Genomic DNA, 20,539 nt, shown 5'->3' with positions numbered 1-20,539 from the left:
GTGGCTCAGTGGAAAGAGCACGGGCTTGGGAGTCAGAGGTCATGGGTTCGAATCCCAGCTCCATCACTTGTCAGCTGTGTGACTGTGGGCGAGTCACTTAACTTCTCTGTGCCTCAGTTACCTCATCTGTAAAATAGGGATTAAAACTGTGAGCCCCAAGTGGGACAACCTGATCACCCTGTATCTACCCTGGCGCTTAGAACAGTGCTCTGCACAAAGTAAGCGCTTAACAAATACCAACATAATTATTATTATTATTAACCAAACCTGGGCCCAAGCTTCTTCTAGACACTCACACACATACACACAAACCCACACATTCTCTCTCTCTCAAGGATCCAGAAAGAACAGCAGTAGACCTGTCCAACAAGGACTTTCTTTACAGGAATAGTCAGTTCATAGATTTTCATATTTAGCTAAGACACTTAGCAAACATCTCCTGAACCTCAAGAGAAAAATCACTGGAGAGTGGCACTTTTATACATTTGCTGTTCACCGTGCATGGATAAAGAATCACTACAGTGGACTGACGCACTGAAAAGAATTCACTTTTGAAAGGAAGGGATAGTGAAGTGTGGGCAAAGAATGTGTCCACCAATTCTGTTATATTGCAGTCTCCCAAGTGCTTAGTACGGTGCTCTGCACATAGTAAGTGTTCAATAAATACCATTGATTGAAGGATAATAACATAGTTTCTGGATTTTTATTATGTCATTTATTACACTAGGTGTCAATCTTTGTGCTAGGCAAGTGATAATTAGTTTGGACATAGTCCTTGTTCCACACAGTGTTCACTGTCTGAGAGAGAAGGTATTTGCTCAACATTTTACAGATGAGGTAACAAGCACAGAGAAGTTAAACGACTTGCTCAAAGTTACCCAGCAAACAATAGGCAGAGCCAGGACTAGATCTTGGGTCTAGTCCTACAGCTTAGTCCTAAACCCTAGAGTTTCATTACAGGTATTAACAGAACTGAAACAGGATGGCAGTCAAGAATACCCAGTGAAATTCCCATGATACTATATGTACTATGCCAGGAACATGGTGTAACACAGCACTGTCCAAAATGCCATTTTTTCCCCATTGTATTTATTAAGTCCTTGCTATGTGCTAGGTATAGTACTAAGTGCTGGGGTAGATGCAAGCTAATCAGGTTGGACCCAGTCCCTGGGCCACACAGGGCTCACAGTCTCAAACTGATTTTTACAGATGAGGAAACTGAGGCACAGAGAAGTCAAATGACTTGCCCAAGGTCACCCAGAAGGCAATGGCAGAGCCAGGATTAGAACCCAGATACTTCTGACGAGGCTCATGTGCTATCTACTAGACCACACTGCTTCTTGAAGAGGTGGGTCAGACAGGTCCTGAGAGAGAATTTCTCCAGGGATGTCACTTAATGCTGCAGAGTGATAGCAGCCCTTCCAGATCTGTATAGTCCTGGGCACTGGGGTTCAGGTCTGTAACTCTGAAACCTGAAACACGGTAGAGGAGGTTGGGTACTAAAAATAAATCTGTGAGAAATATGGGGCCAAGCACTTATTAGTACAGTGCTCAGCACACAATAAGTGCTCAATAAATACCATTGATTGACATCTGTACCAGATAGGCCACCTGAAAAATTCAGCCCTTAAGGTGTGAAGATGGAAGAATTATTATCTTAAACCAGAGTTATACCAAATGACTGCCAAACAAATATGTATTCTATTCATTTTTGGCCTTGTGTGGCAGCCATTTAAAAAAGCAAAAAGAGATGCAAAGTTAATATCAAAGAATCAGTAAAACTGTGAGGTTATAAAGAAAATAAAGATAAAGTGTTCTATATTTAGTTCTTAAATTCACATCTGGCACTCCTGTAAATGTACTGAGTTACCTTGGAAGGAGGTGAAAATTTGTATGCAGCAGCAGCAGTCCATTGAAAGAGGATGTGTAAAGCATACGTCTTGTGCTCAATTGCAGATTTGTTTTAGAGATTCCAGATGGTACCCACAGAAATAACCACCCTTTAACTACAAGAAAAATAGGGAGGCACATAGCATTCCTTGAAGGCAAACTGGGCGACTTTGAGGATTTCAAATCTGCCATGTGAGTCTTGGCTGAACGAACACGATTATGATTTCTAAACATCTAAAAAAAATGACCTGCCTTGATGCTTTGGGCACTGCATTAATGACTAAGATTTAAGTAATTTTCTGCAGATGGAAGAGGCAAAATGAAAAGGATGTCGTGGTATCTGACTCTGAAAAGAATTGGCAATCTGGTGTTCTGAGTTCGGGAACCAGAGGCACATTCCTTAGGCCCTAAATATTCCTGCCACGCTTGCAGAAGGCTAGAGTGAGAGGTAGTGAAGCTTTCTGATGCTGGTCTATGTTCCTTGGGGCAAGGAGCGTGTCCATTCATTCAATCATATTTATTGAGTGCTTACTGTGTGTAGAACACTATTTAGCACTTGGGAGAATACAACAACAAAAGACACATTCCCTGCCCACAGTGAGCTGACAGTCGGGGGGGGGGGGGGGGGAACAGACATTTATATAAATTATAGATGTGCACCTAAGTGCTGTGGAGGTGTGTGTGGCAGGGGGAAGAACTAAGAGAGCAAGTCAGGGTGATGCAGAAAGGAGTGGGAGAAGAGGAAAGGGAGGCCTTAGTCTGGGAAGGCCTTTTGAAGATGCACCTTCAAATTAGGCTTTGAAGGAGGGGGAGAGTAATTGTCTGTTGGATGTGAGGAGAAGGGAGCTCCAGGCCAGATGCAGGACGTGGGTGAGGGATCAGTGGCGAGACAGGTGAAATCGAGGCACAGTGAGAAGGTTAGCATTAGAGGGGTGAAGTGTGCAGGCTAGGTTGTAGAAGGAGAGAAGTGAGATGGGTAGGAAGGGGCAAGGTGGTGGAGTGCTTTAAAGCCAATGGTAATGAGTTTTTGTTTGATGTGGAGGTGGATACACAACCACTTGCGTTTTGGGGGGAGCGGGGTGACATGTCCTGAATGTTTTTGCAGAAAAATGATCCGGGCAGCAGACTGAAGTATGGACTGGAGTGTAGAGAGGCAGGAGGCTGGGTGGTGATCAAGGAGGCTGATGCAGTAATCCAGGCAGCATAAGATGAATGAATGTGGTATAGTGGATAGAGCACAGGCCTGGGAGTCAGAAGGTCATGAGTTCTAATCCCTGCTTCAGCACTTGCCTGCTGTGTGATTTTGAGCAAGTCACTTCACTTCTCTGTTTCTCAGTTCCCTCATCTGTCAAATGGGGATTGAGGCTGTGAGCCCAATGCGGGACAGGGATTGTGTCCAACCTAATATGTTTGTATCTACCCCAGTGCTTAGTACTGTGTCTGGCACATAGTAAGCACTTAAATACTATTATTATTATTATGAATGACTGTATTAACAAGGTAGCAAAGTGGATGGAGAGGAAAGGGTGGATTTTAGCAAGGTTGTGAAGGTGGCACTGACAGGATTTACTGATGGACTGAATATGTGGGTTGAATGAGAGAGAGGAGTCAAGGATAATACCAAGGTTACAGGCTGGTAGATAGGAAGGATGGAGGTGCTGTCTACAGTGATGGCAAAGTACCTGCCTGTCTCACCTTTATAATATCACCAAGATCCACCCTTTCCTCTCTCCCCAAACGGCTATCTTACTGGTATAGGCTCTCATAATATCCCAGCTGGATTATTGTGTCAGCCTTCTCTCTGATCTCCCTTCCTCCCGTCTCTTCCCACTCCAGTCTATTCTTCATTCCGCTGCCCAGATCATCTTCCTGCAGAAATGCTCTGGACATGTCACTCCCCTTCTTAAAAATCTCCAGTGGTTGCCCATCAACCTCCACACGAAACAAAAACTTCTCACTCTGGGCTTCAAGGCTCTCCATCACCTTGCCCCCTCCTACCTCTCCTCCCTTCTCTCTTTCTACTGCCCACCCCGCATGCTCCACTTCTCTGCCACTCAGCTCCTTACCGTCTATCCCACCATCGACCCCTGGCCCACGTCCTCCCGCTGTCCTGGAATGCCCTCCCTCCTCACCTCCGCCAAACTATCTTCCCCTATTCAAAGCCCTACTGAGAGCTCACCTCCTCCAAGAGGCCTTCCCAGACTCAGCTTCCCCTTTTCCCTCTGCTGCCTCTCTGTGCCCCCCTTCACCTCCCCTCAGCTAAGCCCCCTTTCCTCCCTTTCCCTCTGCTCCTCCCCCCTCCCTTCCCCTCAGCACTGTGCTCATCTGCTCATTTGTATATATTTTTATTACCCTATTTATTTTGTTAATGAGATGTACATCCCCTTGATACAATTTATTGCTATTGTTTTTGTCCATCTGCCTCCCCGATTAGACTGTAAGCCCGTCAGTGGGCAGGGATTGTCTCTACCTGTTGCCGAATTGTACATTCCAAGCGCTTAGTACAGTGCTCTGCACAGAGTAAGCGCTCAATAAATACTATTGAATGAATAAAAGTCACAGGGAGAGCAGGGTTTGGGTGGGAAATAAGCGTCTGCCACCTATACGATAGTGTACTCTCCCTGGCTTTTTGATAGAGTGCTCCTCACACAGTAAGCGCTCAGTACCATTGATCAATTAACAGATGGAGGTGAATTTTCAACTGGAGAATACTAACTGATTCAAAGAGCTGCTGAAGATCAGAAAGCGTTCCACCTGGTCTTTTGTCAAGCACTGTTCCGACAGAATGCAATACAAGCCCCAGCTGGGTTGGAACTGCAATCTGGATTGCAGTTTACTGTCACCTACAAACCATGGTCAAAGGATTGGAAGCTATTTTGTTTGGTTTTCACATGTCAAAGGGAACTGGGGGTTATGTACTGCAGTATAACTGAGGTAAGATGGTCAAGAATGCTTCTGAGACTCTACCTGTCATTAAAAGCTCACCATCATATACAAGAGTCTTTTACTGCATAAGAGTGCTTAGGAGCCAGGGAATTCCTAAGCACCTTTCTTAAGACCACTGAAGAAACTAAGAACTGATTTTAACTTCACCAACTGTATGGACAGAAAGAAGTTCCAGGGGAAAAAAATATAACAGAAAAAAAATTTCAATAGACATCAGGGTTGTAACACTGCCAACCCAGCAGTACTAAGCACTGGCAGATGCATGGTGATGGCAGTGGTGGTAGTAATAGTAGGATATTTATTGGGCACCCACTGGGGTGAAGCACATTGTACTAAGTGCTTGAAACATACTAAACTATTGTTTACTCACTTCGTGCAGCTCCTTGTAATTTGGAGAGGAAAGTGAAGGGATGGAAGGGATGGGATTCTAATCTTGGTTCTGCTACTTGCTAGTTTTGTGACCTTGGGTAAGTCCCTTAACTTCTCTGTGCCTCTCTTTCCTCATCTGTCAAATGGGGATTGAATACCCGTCCTCATTCAATCATTTATTGAGTGCTTACAGTGTGCAGAGCCCTGTACTAATTGCTTGGGAGAGTACACTATAACAATAAACAGACACATTCCCTGTCCAAGATAAGCTTACAGTCTACAGGACTGAGCGCCATAGGGACTGTGTCCAAAGTGATTGATTTGTATCTACCCCAGCACTTATAATAGTGTTTGACACATAGTAAAGGCAGAAAAAATACCAGCATTATTATAGTGTATAAATGCTAGCAAGAAATCTGAGAGTTGGTAGAAGAATACAATTATATCCTTTGGGAAATACTTTCACTTCAATAGGCTAGCAGCACCACTGAAAGTCCTCGAATCTGTAAAATAGCAGCTGTTACATCCTGATGACTGTGGCCTAGAAGTGCGCGCACACACACACACACACACAGACACAAGATGCTGTTCAGATGATTATCAACCATTTTTCTGATTCAACAAAGTGATCTGGACTTAAAAAATAGCCTGAAGAACAATATTATACACTAACCCACACCTGAGAAATTCTGCATGTAGGCCAGGATTTCTACAGCAAGACAAAGAGGTAAATGCCATCATGAAATTCAGCTGCCCAGAGAGCACCCTGCTCAATAATGCATGGAAAACCCAAGGTAAGATTTTGAAACTAGAACTAGCAGGTTATCCACACATCTTTGTCATACAATTCACATATTCAATTTGTCACTAAATCCAGCCAGTTCTACCTTCACAACATCACCGAAATCCACTCTTTGCTCTCCATCCAAACTACTACAACTTTGATACAAACACTTATTCACTTTATGGGTAGGGAACACCTCCACTCGTTCTGTTGCACTCTCCCAAGTGCATCCTACCCCATCTTGTCTACTGCATCAGCCTCCTCACTGACCTCACTGCCCTCTGTTTCTCCTCACTCTGGTCCATACTTCACTCTGCTGCCCGGATGATTTTCCAAGCTCTTAGTACAGTGCTCTGCACACAGTAAGTGTTCAATAAATATGATTGAATGAATGAATTTTTCTACACAAAGTTCCATTCACATCTCCCCACCCCTCAAGAACATCCAGTGGTTGCCAACCCACCTCTGCATCAAACAAAAACTACTTATCCTCAGCTTTAAAGCAATCGCTTTGTCCCCTATCTTATCTCACTGATTTCCAACTACAACCAAGCTTTTAGGCTTCACTCCTCCAATGCCATGTACTCACTGTACTCCCTCTAGCCTGGAACTCCCTCCCCTTTCATATATTACAAACCACCACTCCCCCTGCTCTCAAACCTCCATTAAGATCTCATCCCATCCAAGAAGCCTTCCCTGACTAAGCCTTCATTTCTCCTACTCCATTTCCCTTCTGTCATCTATGCACTTGGACCCTTATCCTTTTAGCAGCTGATATTCACTTCACTCTCAACCCCACAGCACTTATGTTCATACCTATAATTTAGTCTACTGTCTCCCCCTCTAGACTGTAAGCTCCCAAGAGCAGGGAACATTTATTCATTTAATCGTATTTGAGCGCTTACTTTGTGCAGAGCACTCTAAGTGCTAAGCAAAGTGCAACAATAAACACTGATATTGCCTGCCCACAACATACCAACTCTGTTGTAATGTCCTTTCCCAATGCTTAGTACAGTGCTCTGCAAAAAATGAGCTCAATAAATGCCATTGATTACACGAGGACTGCATTTTTTCAGAACTTCCTGTTAAAGAAAACTCATGGCATATTGCTCACTGTGTCTGATCCCATATGCATACAGCCACTCACACACCAGTCTTGTGCTGTCCAAAGAGCATTTCCTAATCCTTGCCACAACAGGTGGTGGAAAACACTCCTAGAAGAATTGACTGAATTGACAATTGAAGAGTTGTCCTTTGGCAGACACACAGTGAATCAAGACTTCTAGACCATGAGCCTGTTGTTGGATAGGGATTGTCTCTGTTGCCGAATTGTACTTTCCAAGTGCTTAGTACAGTGCTCTGCACACAGTAAGTGATCAATAAATACAACTGAATGAAGATTCAGACCAAACTGAAAGTCTATAGAGAAACTGTAGTTTGCACCCTTCTATATTGTAATGAAATCTGGACACCACACCTGACTTCTAATGCAGTTCTACTGATGTCATGTAGTGATCTCTTTCCATTTGACATTAACAGTGAGATTCTGAACCACAGATACCTCAGCAGCATCAAAAGCAGTTGTTGACATATACCTTCATAGGGTGGGTCATGGGAGAAGAATGACACTAAAACATCTGCTTCATGTTGAGCCGAAATGGGAAAGAATAAATAAGAAGGAAACACTTGAAAGACTAATAGAAGACCTGAAACAAAGTGAAGTTGCACTGAAAAACGAAGAGACAGCTGCAGAAAACAGGTTAGCTTGACAGAAAATTCAAATCGGGCTAACTGTCAGGAAGCAGAAGCACTGAGAAGATTGTAACAGACAGAGAGAGAAACAGAATGTTTCCCAGGCCTTGTGGATAACAAAAGTCAAAGTGCAGCAAAACATGATTAATACAGGCAAATTAGAGCACACGGGATTGTCAATGAAGCATCAGACTTCCAAACTAGACTCACTCACCAATAAAAATCTCACCTCTAAAGTCATCTTCACAAATACCTATGTATCTACACATGTTATCTCTTTATCTTATGGGGGAGCACCATCACCTTAAATATTCATTCTTCATACTGTAGTGTTTTCTTGGTCCAACAGTTGCATAATGAAAAATTAAAATTGATATTCCACTATTTCTCCCTATCCATGCCACTTTCTCCTTTCATTTACCTCACACTAAATTACCTGCGGACATAGTTGGTTTTCTCCTATATTAGTTTAAAAAGAGGAGACAGAATGAAATATAGCCTCTGCTTAATCAGCTTTATTCCATTTACTCTTCTCACATCCCCTGGTTAAATAAATGAAGTATTACATGGAAATGTCAATTTCATCCTCCCAACTATTCACATACCGGCACACAGCTGGTACAGTATTTCCTGTTCAGACTGTGCCAAGCTAAAATCTAACTCATAACTATATAGCTGCAATGAAATAAAGGCATGACAAATGGTAAGCAGTGTGGTTGGTGGAAAGGGTATGGAAGTATGGGCCTGGGGGTCAGAGGACCTGGGTTATAGTCCCAACTCTTCCACTTATCTGATGTGTGTGACCTTGGACACACATTTAAATTTTCTGTGTGTCATTTTCCTCATTTGTAAAATTGGGATTAAATCCTACTTCCTCCTATTTAGAATGTGGGCCCCGTGTGGGAAAACAACTGTATCCAACCTGATTGGACACAAACACTTAGTACTATGTCTGGCACAAAGTCAGTACTTAACAAGTATTATTGTTATAATTATTGATAAATGATCCATGCATCCTGGAGACAAGGGCCCTCAATATTTTTCACTTCTGATGTTTTGGGATTCTACATCTTATCCCCAAATGCTATCACTAAAATGCTCGCCCTGGATAGTTCAAACTACCCAAAATATGCTGAGTTGGACTTTAGCAAGGTGAAAAAGGGAACTTCCCTAAGGGAAAGTTAAGATGAAAACTTTAAAAAGGCCTAGAAGAAGAGATCACAGTGCAATCTACAGTGGGGAAAATGACCTTGTGTCAAAATGTTTAACCCTTGGAACTACTGTCACATCAAGGTTTGAGAAAGGCATTTTAATTTGAATTCAGAACATTCAGAAGAATCTCTATGAGAGGATCACTGCAATCTTTGTAGTCTTTCTCCACAATTATCAGCACATCAATCAGTACCAGATGCACTCTGGGGTTCTATATATCACCAGGTTGGCTGTGCTCTCTTTCTACATATAGATGTCCTTCATATTTGAGATGTCACTGATAGTGGAAACACACACACACAGTGTTTAGGACTGAAAAGGCTAAAGTGAGACCTGAAATCCCAGTCACAGTGTATATGAACAAAAAGCCTGCTCCTATTGTTTTTTGGGTTTTTTTAGAGTCATTATCAGGGAGTAACATTTGGCTGATTCACTGGTGCTGTGAACCCTCATCTGCATGTCTTATTGGGTATAGGTCTGTACAGTGCAGTTATGCTCCAACAGCAATTCCCGAATGACTTCCTCCAGGACTTTGGATGTTGCTCCAGGTCTCTTGAGGTTGGAGAGTTTCCTCCAGAGCACTGGAGATGTATTTTAACAGTTGCACTCAGAACTCCGGTTGCATCTTCCGGCATGGCTACATAGAGTAACCTGAACATGGTTGGCTCCTTCTAGGAACCTCTGGTTTACTCCGCTGGCAATAGGGAATGGCTCACCCTAGGCTCTGAGCTTAGTACCCATGGTGCTATGAAGGAGTCTTGGTTCCTGGATGAACTTTTCAGGACAGCAGGACTCACTCAATCATATTTATTGAGTGCCTGTGTGGAGTGCACTGCACTGTACTAAACACTTGGGAGAGTACAATAAAACAGATATATTCCCTGCCCACAACAAGCTTACAGTCTAGAGTAGGGTCCTTCTTAACTGTATGCTCCTTGAGGGCAAATAATGTGTCTACCAACTCTATTATTTTCTCAAGGGCTTATCACAGTGCTCTGCACACAGTAAGCACTCAAACGTGATTAAGTAATTTCCAGAATGGCAACAAATTCCTTCATAAGGACCATTACAGTGGTATAGCGGTCTTGGTACTGTTCCTTGCAACTGATGCACAGCAGAGATTAAGTTCACCAGTCCACACTCCAGTTAGTCGGAAGCCATCCAGGAGCGTTTGATGTTCTTTAGTTATTGATTCAGGAAGCCTCTGGTTAGGATCTTATTGGCAATGAAAAGTAATGAGATCCTTGGCTTCTTCCTGCATGTGATACCTTGCCTTTTAGGGATTATACCTTTCCCTTTTATAGTTGTTTCTAATTGTGTACTAATGCATATGCTAAGTTAACTCTGGTCTCTATGTGTCCTTATCAATATTTCCATTTTAGACTTCAAACTCACAGGAGCCAGGAATCCTTCCTTTAGACAATTCCCTTTTCCAATTACTAATTCCTGTTCTATGTGCACAGTCAGCTCAGAAAACACTAGATGATGATGGTGATGATCTCGTACATCCTAAGTGAGAAACTAACAAACTCTACAATTTCTATTTATTTGCAGAGTGCACAAATGCATGAATAGATGTCTATTTAATTGATCCCTGACTCATCCAGTAGAAAAGACCAAAGTAAAAGCAATATTATTGATAGAGCATCCAAATAATAATAGTTTTTGTTTAGCACTTACTAAATGCCAAGGACTGTACTAAGTTCTGGAGTCAATATAAGAAAATCAGGTCCCACATGAGACTCACAGTCTAAGTAGGAGGGAGAACAGATATTGAATCCCTATTCTGCAGATGAGGGAACTGAGGCAGAGAGAAGATAAATAACTTACCCAAGGTCACATAGCACCAATGTGGTAGAGATGGGATTAGAACCTAGGTCATCTGACTCCCAAGCCCACGCTTTTTCCACTATGCTGCACTGCTTCTTTATTTGATGCAATGCAGTGTACTAGACCCTTGAGAAATGCAGATTAAAGAAGTGATATATTACTGCCACCACTGATACTCTAACGTGGGAGGAGACGGATATTGAAATATTTACACCAAGATTGGTTAAAATTGAGCAAACACGGGTGCTGAGGATGGGTACAAATAGATTCACAAGTGCAGTAGTTAGCTGATGGGTTTATTAAATTTGGGCTTCTGGTGAAGTAATTGGGGAAGGCTTTGCGGTGGAGGTGGGATTATCAGAAAAGTGAGAGTGTGGGAAGAAATGTGGGCTATCTGATTTGTGGAGGGAGTTCCAAACCAGGAGAACATCATGAGCAATGGGACAGAGGAAAGAGAATGAAAAGAATGAGGTACAACAAAAGTTGAGTAGGAGGCATGAAGAGAGTGAGCTGGAGAATAGTGGGTGAAGAGAGCCAAAATCGGGAGGGTGGGAGGTGTTGGAAAGTATGGGGTCCCCGGTTCTGCATATCCAAGTGCTGCAACTAGAGGTTAATTGATTACTAATGTTTGTAGCAATGGTTGGTCATATCTGCTGTTGGCTAAACTGATCACCTGGGAAAATCTGATTTCCTTGATGGAAAAACAAAGCCTTCTTAAAAATTTCCCTTGTGGGCCAACAGATACTTAAGTCTCTCTGGAATGCATTGTGACTGCTCATCTCCTGCTGAGACTAAAGGCTTTCCTCAGAAGTTAATTACAGTATGCTAGGGCCATTCTGGGGTTAACTCCTTCTTTGCTGGGAAGACATAATTTAGTAACTGATAATGTTTAATACATTAAAAGCCTCCCCCAGAAAATCCTCCCTAGGAGATTTCTACCAAAAGGCTTAGAGAAAGAAGTTTAAAGAGAACAGAAGACCCCCCAAAAAGAATCCAATAACTTCTCATTGTGAAATGTGATCCCTTTTCACCCGAAGACATTTTGAAATGAAAAGAAAAAACAATAATCTCTCTCACCTATAGAACAGGCCAACTTCTTTCCTAGTATTCTCATGTTTAGCGTCTTCAGTCTGTCTCTGAGGCCGTGAGCCTTTCTGTCAGATAACGTATCTTCCTCAAGGCCTGTTTAGTGTAGAGTGCATGGTTGATATTCAATAAATGATAAATAAATGCATTTTCAATATTTACCACTTTTAACTTTGAGAACAGAAATGAAAATTTTGAAGAAATCCCAGTAAAGGCCCACAGCAAAACGTTTTCCCAGAAATTCAAAATTCACTCCAATAATGAGGCTTGGTAGTTTCTGCAGTTCCTGCTTATTAGATACCACAAGGTGACAGACATTTTGTGAAGATCTCTGAGTCTTCAGGTATGTTCTTGTAGGGAATAAAACAGACTTCTTATTAGCACAGTCCCAGTCACCATCACCAAAATGGCTCCAAAATCTTTAGGAAGAAATACCAGTCCGAACATGTAAGATGGGGGAGGAAGATATGAGGGACAGAAGCATTAGATATGGCCCAAAGGAAAGACCACAGGACTTGGAGTCAGGAACCCTGGGTTCTAATCCCCCTCCTCTTGGCAACTCTGTGACTTTTGACATGTAACTTAACTGCTGTGACTCCGTTTGCTCAACTGAAAAATGATTATATAACTGTTCTCCTTAGACTGAGCCCCATCTGGGACAGTTACTGCAATAGACACAACTGTACTGTTATTACTTGATTTCAGAGTGCAGTTATCATCAAATTCTACTTTCTACTCTCCTAATCATAATAATGACAATAATTATAGAATTTGTTAAGCATTTACTATGTCCACAGCATTCTGCTAAAATCTGGGTTAGATACAGGATGATCAGATTGGACAGATATTTAATCTTCCTTTTAAGATGAAGAAACTGAGGGGAAAAGAAGTTAAGTGACTTGCCCAAAGTCACAAAGGAGGCAAGTGGCAGAGCCAGGATTAACTTCAGGTCTCCTGGTTCTCAGGCTTCTCCTTCCTGGCTCTGAGAGGGTTCTTTATTTGCTCCTTGTAAGGAAAGAGCAGTACAGAGCCAGAGTCAACCACACAGTCCCAGAAGCCAACATGAGCATCAGAGGATTGTTCCAGAATTCCCAGGGTCCAGTCTGGTCCTGAGTTACTTTCATATATATTTGGCATGCCTACCCATAATCCAGTACAATTCCTTATTCTTAAAAGTCAATTTGAAACAGACCGGTAAACAAGACTAAAACTTTAATGTAACATAATTTGCTGTTTATAATCCTCTGAAGTATTCATTTCATTGTAACCTGAGCCGACATTGAGTGCAGACCACCTTTAGAGCACAGCACTAGATGGGGTAGGAGATGGAGAAAAGAAAAGCTGTTTGCCATTGTCATCATCATTACTGTCAGCATTTATTAAACAGAGTGCCCAGCACTGCTCTAGGATCTTGGGAAAATTAAAGACAACAGACAGAAGAGCAGAGAAGCAAATGATAAAAACAGAAGTAAACATAACATTCAAAATAATAAGCAGAGTCACACATGAGCTCTGAGGTGATTGATGCAGTGCAGACCAGGAAGTTGGGTGAATAACCTCAAAGTACCTCTTGGAAGAGGACCATCTGGGAGAGGAATATGATGTGGCTTGGCAGGTCTAGGAGGAGACAGTTTCATGAAGGAGGAAAGCATTGAACAGTGGATGGGAAATGGGGGAAATTACAAGTAAGGCATAGTTATATGGCTGCCTTGGGAGGGGCAAAGTCTGAAGAGGAATGTAGCAAGAGAATCAATCAGTGCTTTTTTTGAGCACTTACTCTATGCAGAGTGCTTTCCTGATGAAGTAATAAATAGCTGGAGACCCTTAGAGTCACTGGTCAGTGCTTCTTGTTTCATGGAGATAGAAATGGGTAGCCTTTGGAAACTTAAGGAGGGGAGTGATGTGGATTATTTTAAAAAGGATGATAAATGCAGCTATATAAAACTGAAGAAGGTTGAGGATTGAGAAAAACCATTAATAGCAGTGATGACAGTAGTTCAGAATGCAGGTCAAGAGGGCTTAAATAGGAGTGGAACTGTGTGATACTGGAGAGGAAGGCTCAGTAAGAATTGAAACTGACTAAATGTGGGAGGTAAATGACAGAAGAGTTACGTTGTCACCAGGGTTATGAACTTCTGGGACAGGAATGACAGTGGTATTGTTGATAGCAATGGGAAAGCTGGGAAGTGGAAAAGGAAAAGAAAGTTTAGGCAAAAAGAGGAGTTCTGTCCTCGACATATTGAGTTTATGATGACAGTGTATCATTTGGGTGGAGCTATCCTAGAGATATGTCTGCAGTTATATCCATAAGTAGTTTTAATGTCTATCTACCCCATTAGACAAAGCTCCTCTAAGGGAACATGCCTACCAATTATTTTATACTGTACTCTTCCAAGTGCTTAATACAGTGCTCTGCACCCAGTAAGACATCAAGAAATGTGATTGACTAATTGATAGGAGGGGAGATTGTAGAGCAAGTGAGAGCATAGTACAGGAAATAATGAATTTGAGTCTCACTGATGTAGAGGTAGTAGCTAAAACTTCAAGTGATAGAGTGAGAGGGCAAAGGAGCCAGCAAATGAAAGTGAGGAGTAGTCAGGGGTAGAATGAAAACCTCATTCAATTGCATTTATTTATTGAGTGCTTACTGTGTGCAGAGCACTATACAATGCGCTTGGGAGAATACAAGATAACTATAAACAGACATATTCCCTGCCCACAATGAGCTTACAGTCTAGAGGCAGAGATATACATTAATATAAATAAATAAATTAGGTATGTACATAAGAGGTGAGAAATACTAAGTAATGCTTTCTCAAATAAACCAGATACTAAAAATAAAATCAATCATACATTTTCTTGCCTAGGAGCTAGACGTTAATAAGAAATGGAAAACATAAAATACTTAAAGAAAAGCAAGAAAAAACAACTCAGTGGAAACCCTCTCAGATTGACAACTAGACTTTAATTAGCCTTTAAAGGTCATGAAACATGTATTTTGCTTCTGGCGTATTTTCCCACAAGGATAGTACAGCATGTAGCACTCAGTGGGTGCGCAATAAACACCATTATTATTACATTTATAAGGATTCTGGGACTATCCGCTGCAACAGGACTTTTCTGGAGTTGGGGGGTTTTGCCACAGAGGGCTCCCACCACCAGACTATCCCTCATCATCGCTCCATCCAACATCAAACCAGTCCTCAGTTCATACCCCAAAGCATAAATGTTGAGAAGAAATGAGGAGAGGGAAAGTTATGAAGGGGTTAGGGAAGGCCATGCATACAAGCTATCTGTTGGTAGTTTCTGTCCAACTGCTTGTTGAATTTAGCTGCTTTGATGCACCAACTCAAAGCTCTTCAAGTCCCATGTCTTACAGGTTAAATTACCATTTTGTCCCGATCCATTTAGATTAGTCCTTCTGCCACTATTTGAACGGACCCTTCTACCATCTCCAAACCAATTAATCCAGGAATGTTATTTATTGAGTGCTTTCTGTGTGAGGAACACTGTGCTGAGTGCTTGGTAGAGTACTGTAAAAGCCTACTTGGTTACATCTAAAATTCACCTTATTAAACAAGGCAATAACCAATAATTTATCACTGCAGAGAGCAGTAAATTCACCACAAAATATTCTTGCCTCCTTTACAAAAGAGCATTAGGTTGACAATTTCCTCCTCTCTCGCCCCGCTCCAGTCTATTCTTCACTCCGCTGCCCGGCTCATCTTCCTGCAGAAAACGATCTGGGCACATCACTCCCCTTCTTAAATACCTCCAGTGGTTGCCTATCAACCTCTGCTCCAAACAAAAACTCCTCTCTCTAGGCTTCAAGACTCTCCATCACTTTGCCCCTTCCTACCTCTCCTCCCTTCTCTCTTTCTACCGCTCACCCCGCACGCTCCGCTCCTCTGCCGCCCACCTCCTCACCGTCCCTCGATCTCGCCTATCCCGCCGTCGACCCCTGGGCCACATCCTCCCGCGGTCCTGGAATGCCCTCCCTCCTCACCTCAGACAATCTAGTTCTCTTCCCCTCTTCAATTCCCTACTTAAAATTCACCTCCTCCAAGAGGCCTCCCCAGACTGAGCTCCCCCTTTTCCCTCTGCTCCCTCTACCCCCCCGCTTCACCTCTCCGCAGCTAAACCCTCTTCTCCTCCCTTTCCCTCTCCTCCTCCTCCTCTCCTGTCCCACCCCCTCAGCACTGTACTCATCCGCTCGACTGTATATATCTTTATCACCCTATTTATTTTGTTTAATGAGATGTACATCACCCTGATTCTATTTAGTTGCCATTGTTTTTATGAGATGTTCTTCCCCTTCACTCTATTTATTGCCATTGTTCTTGTCTGCCTGTCTCCTCCGATTAGACTGTAAGCCCGTCAAACGGCAGGGACTGTCTCTAACTGTTGCCGACTTGTTCATTCCAAGCGCTTAGTACAGTGCTCTGCACATAGTAAGCACTCAAATACTATTGAATGAATGAATCAATGTTGTCACTGACCCAGAGCTCATAAGATCTTGACAAAGCAGGTAGGGAGCGATGACTCTCCCTGTATCAAATGGAGCAGACATACATAGCCCAGAGAACATAGCCTCCTGCCTCTACCCTCATCCACCCTCTGGGGATAGAGAGAGACTGTCATCTCCCCACGTAATGAGAACAGAATACTGAAGGGGAGAACCAATATTTTGGCTACCTCTGAAAAGCCAAGGGACAATATTGTCAGTCAGGAAACCTTCCCTCTGCTTCCCTAAGAATATTCTCAAATTACCATTTCCTAGATGAAACAACTTCCTAATGAAAACCATTTTAATGTAGAATATTTTCTTTGAACATAGACACTTCAAAGCTTATTAAAGAGGATCATGCTAATGCATGGTAGCTATTTTAAATGCTCTACTAGACTACAGCTCTAACTAGGTTTTTTAGAACCCATATAGAACCCCGGCCATCCTGGATTTGGAAGATCTAGAAACATATATTCAGGAACAATTACAGCACAATTCTAAATTCTGAACTCACAGGATGTATTTCTAAGCTCTCTTTCACAGAAATTTAGCTTGAGAAGCAATCACTTTGTGGGAAGAATAAACTCCACTCCACTGTAATAACAATACTACTAATAATTGTGGCATTCTTTAAATGCTTGCTATGTACCAAGCACCGTACTAAGCACTAGGGTGGATACAAGCAAATCGGGTTGACACAGTTCCTGCTCCACAGGGGGCTCACAGTCTTAATCTCCACTGTGCAGATGAGGTAACTGAGGAACAGAGAAGTGAAATGACTTGTCCAAGTTCACACAGCAGGCAAGTGGTAGAGCTGGGATTAGAAACCAGATCTTTCCAGTCCAAGGCCTGTGCTCAGTAGACCACACTGCTTCCCTGAAGCAGGAAGGTATAAAATCTAGGAGACCAGGCTCACAGCTTCCCTCCTTGCCATGAAGGGTGATTATTCTGTAATTTACTTCCAATCCTCAAGTGAAATAACAGTAGTTTTTAACGATCCAAGCTAAGAAAGGAAAACGAAAGTCTCATGTTGTCTACTGTTAATAGTTCTAAGCTAGCTGTAGCTGGAGCATGAGATGTGATCTCAGCTATTTCACATTAGTGATTTAGGTCACTACTAAGTAAACATGCCTAGCATCTTCTTAAATACCTCTAAAATGCTAGCAGAAGGATTACTACTTGATCCTGTTTTTTTGTTTTTTAAACTGCAAAAATGGATGCTTTGAAGATTCATTTTGAAATGGGTCATATGACTACAGAAAAACTACCTTATAATAGTAATAATTGTGGTATTTGTTAAACACTTACTATGTGCCAGGCACTGTACTAAGCACTGGGTTAGGTACAAGTTGAACACAGTCCCTGTCCCACATAGGGCTCACAGACAATCCCCATTTTGCAGATGAGGTAATTGAGGCACAGAGAAGTGAAGTGACTTGACCATGGTCACATAGCAGATGAACAGCAGAGCTAGGATTAGAACCCAGATCCTTTTGACTCCTTGGCCTATGCTCTATTCACTAGGCCATGCAGAGTTGTCATTCAGCTCTAAAGCAACACTGTTCATGGGGAGAATGTATTCATCAGTGTGAAGGCACTGAGGAAGAAATTCTCCCTCATATTGTTCATCGAAATACAGCAGTGCACTTTTTATGGCCCTGCTCATTCAGGGTGAGTAGAACTCTGGTAATAAACTATTGGTTTAGAGGGGAAAGTTATGTCCTATCACCATCCGGACACCCACTTAAGCTTTTTTAGCAGTAGTGGTGATGGTTTGGGTTGAGACACCCAAGACATCGATTAATAAGCACTTAGACCCAGTAGAATGGCTTATCAGAAGGAGTAAAGGCCTGGGAATCAGTGGACCTGGGTTCTCTGTCACTTGCCTGTGTGACCTTGGGCAAGTCACCTCTATTCTTCAGTTTCCTCATCTGTAAAAAAACATGGTTTCGATACCTGTTTCTCCACTTCTTTGACCGTGAACCCACATGGGACAGGGACTGTGTCTCAGCTGATTATCTTGGATCTATGCCAGTGCTTAGCTCACAGTGAGTGCTTAAACACCACTATTATTATTAGAAAGAATACATGCCTGATAGTCAGTAGACCTCAATTCTTATCCCATCTCTACAATGTACCTGCTATAGAACCTAGGGCAAGTCACTTCTGGGGCTCAGTTTTCTCATTGTCGAAAAAGTGGGAATAAGATAACTGTTCTTTCTCCCCTCATTCATTCAATCATATTTACTGAGCACCTACTATGTGCAGAGCACAGTACCAAGCGCTTGGAAAATACAATTCAGCAACAGAGACAATCCCTATATAACAATGGGCTCACAGTCTAGAAGGGGGGAGAAAGACATTAAAACTGAGCCCTTTGTAGGACAGGGATGGAATCCAATCTACTTATACTTTACTCTATAGCTTAATACGGTCCTTGACACATAGTAAGTACTTACTATGCCAATTATTATTAGGTTAAATATTTTTCAATGGTATTTGTTAAGTGCTACCTGCGAGGCACTATCCTAAGCACTGAGGTAGATACAAGCTTAATAAGTTGGACACAATCCATGTCCCATTTGGGGGTCACAGTCTTATTCCCCATTTTACAGATGAGGTAATTAAGGCACAGAGATGTCAAGTGACTTACATAAGGTTACACCAAGGACAAGTGGAGGACCTGGGATTAGAACAGTTCCTACTGACTCCCAGACCTATGCTCTATCCTCTAGGCTATGCTGCTTCTCGATATGCAGTACCATTACAGTTCATTGTGGAATAAAAGTCAATTTCACCACTTGTTAGGACACATGTAATAAAAATTCATCAAGAAGTCACTGTGTTCCAGTTACATAACCATAAGGAGTAGTGGCTAGAGCCTGGACCTGGGAGTCAGACAATCATGTGTTCTAATCCCACTCCACTTGTCTGTTATGTGACTTTAGGCAAGTCACTTCACTTCTCTGGGCCTCGGTTACCTCATCTGGAGAATGGAGATCGAGATTGTGAGCCCCACGTGGGACAAAAGGACTGTGTCCAAACAAATTTGCTTGTAATCATCCCAGTGCTTAGTACAGTGTCTGGCACAGAGTAAGCACTTAAATACCATAATTATTATTAGTAAAGTTTTGCTGGACTAGAAAGTTGCCATGGAATAATCTGTCCCTCAAAGCGAGAGGGGGCCATACTTGCCAACTGTCCTTCAGTAGAAAGCTGATGCTACCAAGAGAGATTTTTAATCAGTCTGTGTGAGTGAGATAAACAACAGATGTATGCCCAGCTATCGCATCCTCCACACAGATATGCTGAGATTCCCCCTTCTTCCCACCCCTCCCCCCTGCCTCTCCTCTCTACTCCCTCCAGCCCCTTCCCCCCATCCCCCACTCCCCTATTGCATTTATCACCTTGCATGGTTTTCTTTCCTCATCTTGGTCACACAGCCTTCCTGAACACTTGGTTTCAAGACAATCATCCCACATCCAATTCCTAGGTCAGACTCATCTGCTTTCAGCTGCTATCTACTACCTGTCCAATGTTATGCCATCCTATTTATGGTCATACTTCATGGTGTTTTTAATGTGTTTCTTCTTCTGACACTGTTTCCTCAATTCCACTCACTGTAGAGCAAGGAATCATATTTACTGAGCGCTGTGTGCACAGCACTGTAGTAAGCATTCGGGAAAGTACACTATAACTATCCCCAATTAGACTGTAAGCTCATCAGTGGACAGGGACTGTCTATCTGTTGCCATTTTGTACATTCCAAGCACTTAGTACCGTGCTCTGCACAGAGTAAGCGCTCAATAAATACTACTGAATGAATGAGTGAATATAACAGACACATTCCCTGTCCACAATGATCTTACAGCCTAGAGGGGGAAAGCACATATTAATATAAACTGCAGATATGTACATAACTGCTTTGGGGCTGGGAGAGGGTATGAATAAAGGGAGCAAGTCAGGACGATGCAGAAAGCAGTGGCAGAAAAGATAATGAGGTCTTAGGGAAGATCTCTCGGATATGTGCTTTCAATAAGACTTTAAAGGGGTGGGGGGAGAATAATTGTCTGTTGGATATGGAGAGGGAAGACATTTCAGACCAGCAGCAGGATGTGGGCGAGAGGTTGGTGGTGAGATAGACGAGATTGAGGTACAGTGAA

General features: G+C 42.5%; 1 protein-coding gene across 10 annotated transcripts in view; it reads right to left on the bottom strand.

Moving 5' to 3' along the window:
• The window catches only part of RALYL (RALY RNA binding protein like), a 641,697-nt gene that overhangs the window by 359,979 nt on the left and 261,179 nt on the right, over positions 1-20,539 (bottom strand). For 7 of the 10 annotated variants that reach the window (XM_029063800.2, XM_029063806.2, XM_029063802.2 and 4 more), the window contains one exon: positions 11,861-11,965. The exons of the other annotated variants lie outside the window; for them this stretch is intronic. In XM_029063800.2, coding sequence (XP_028919633.1) covers positions 11,861-11,965 — 105 coding nt within the window. The remainder of the gene's footprint in view (positions 1-11,860; positions 11,966-20,539) is intronic. 10 annotated transcript variants of the gene reach the window in all.

Source organism: Ornithorhynchus anatinus, chromosome 4, assembly GCF_004115215.2.
Source record: "Ornithorhynchus anatinus isolate Pmale09 chromosome 4, mOrnAna1.pri.v4, whole genome shotgun sequence".
In the NCBI taxonomy this organism is placed as follows: Eukaryota; Metazoa; Chordata; class Mammalia; order Monotremata; family Ornithorhynchidae; genus Ornithorhynchus; species Ornithorhynchus anatinus.
This window is presented reverse-complemented; position numbering and strand designations above follow the sequence as displayed.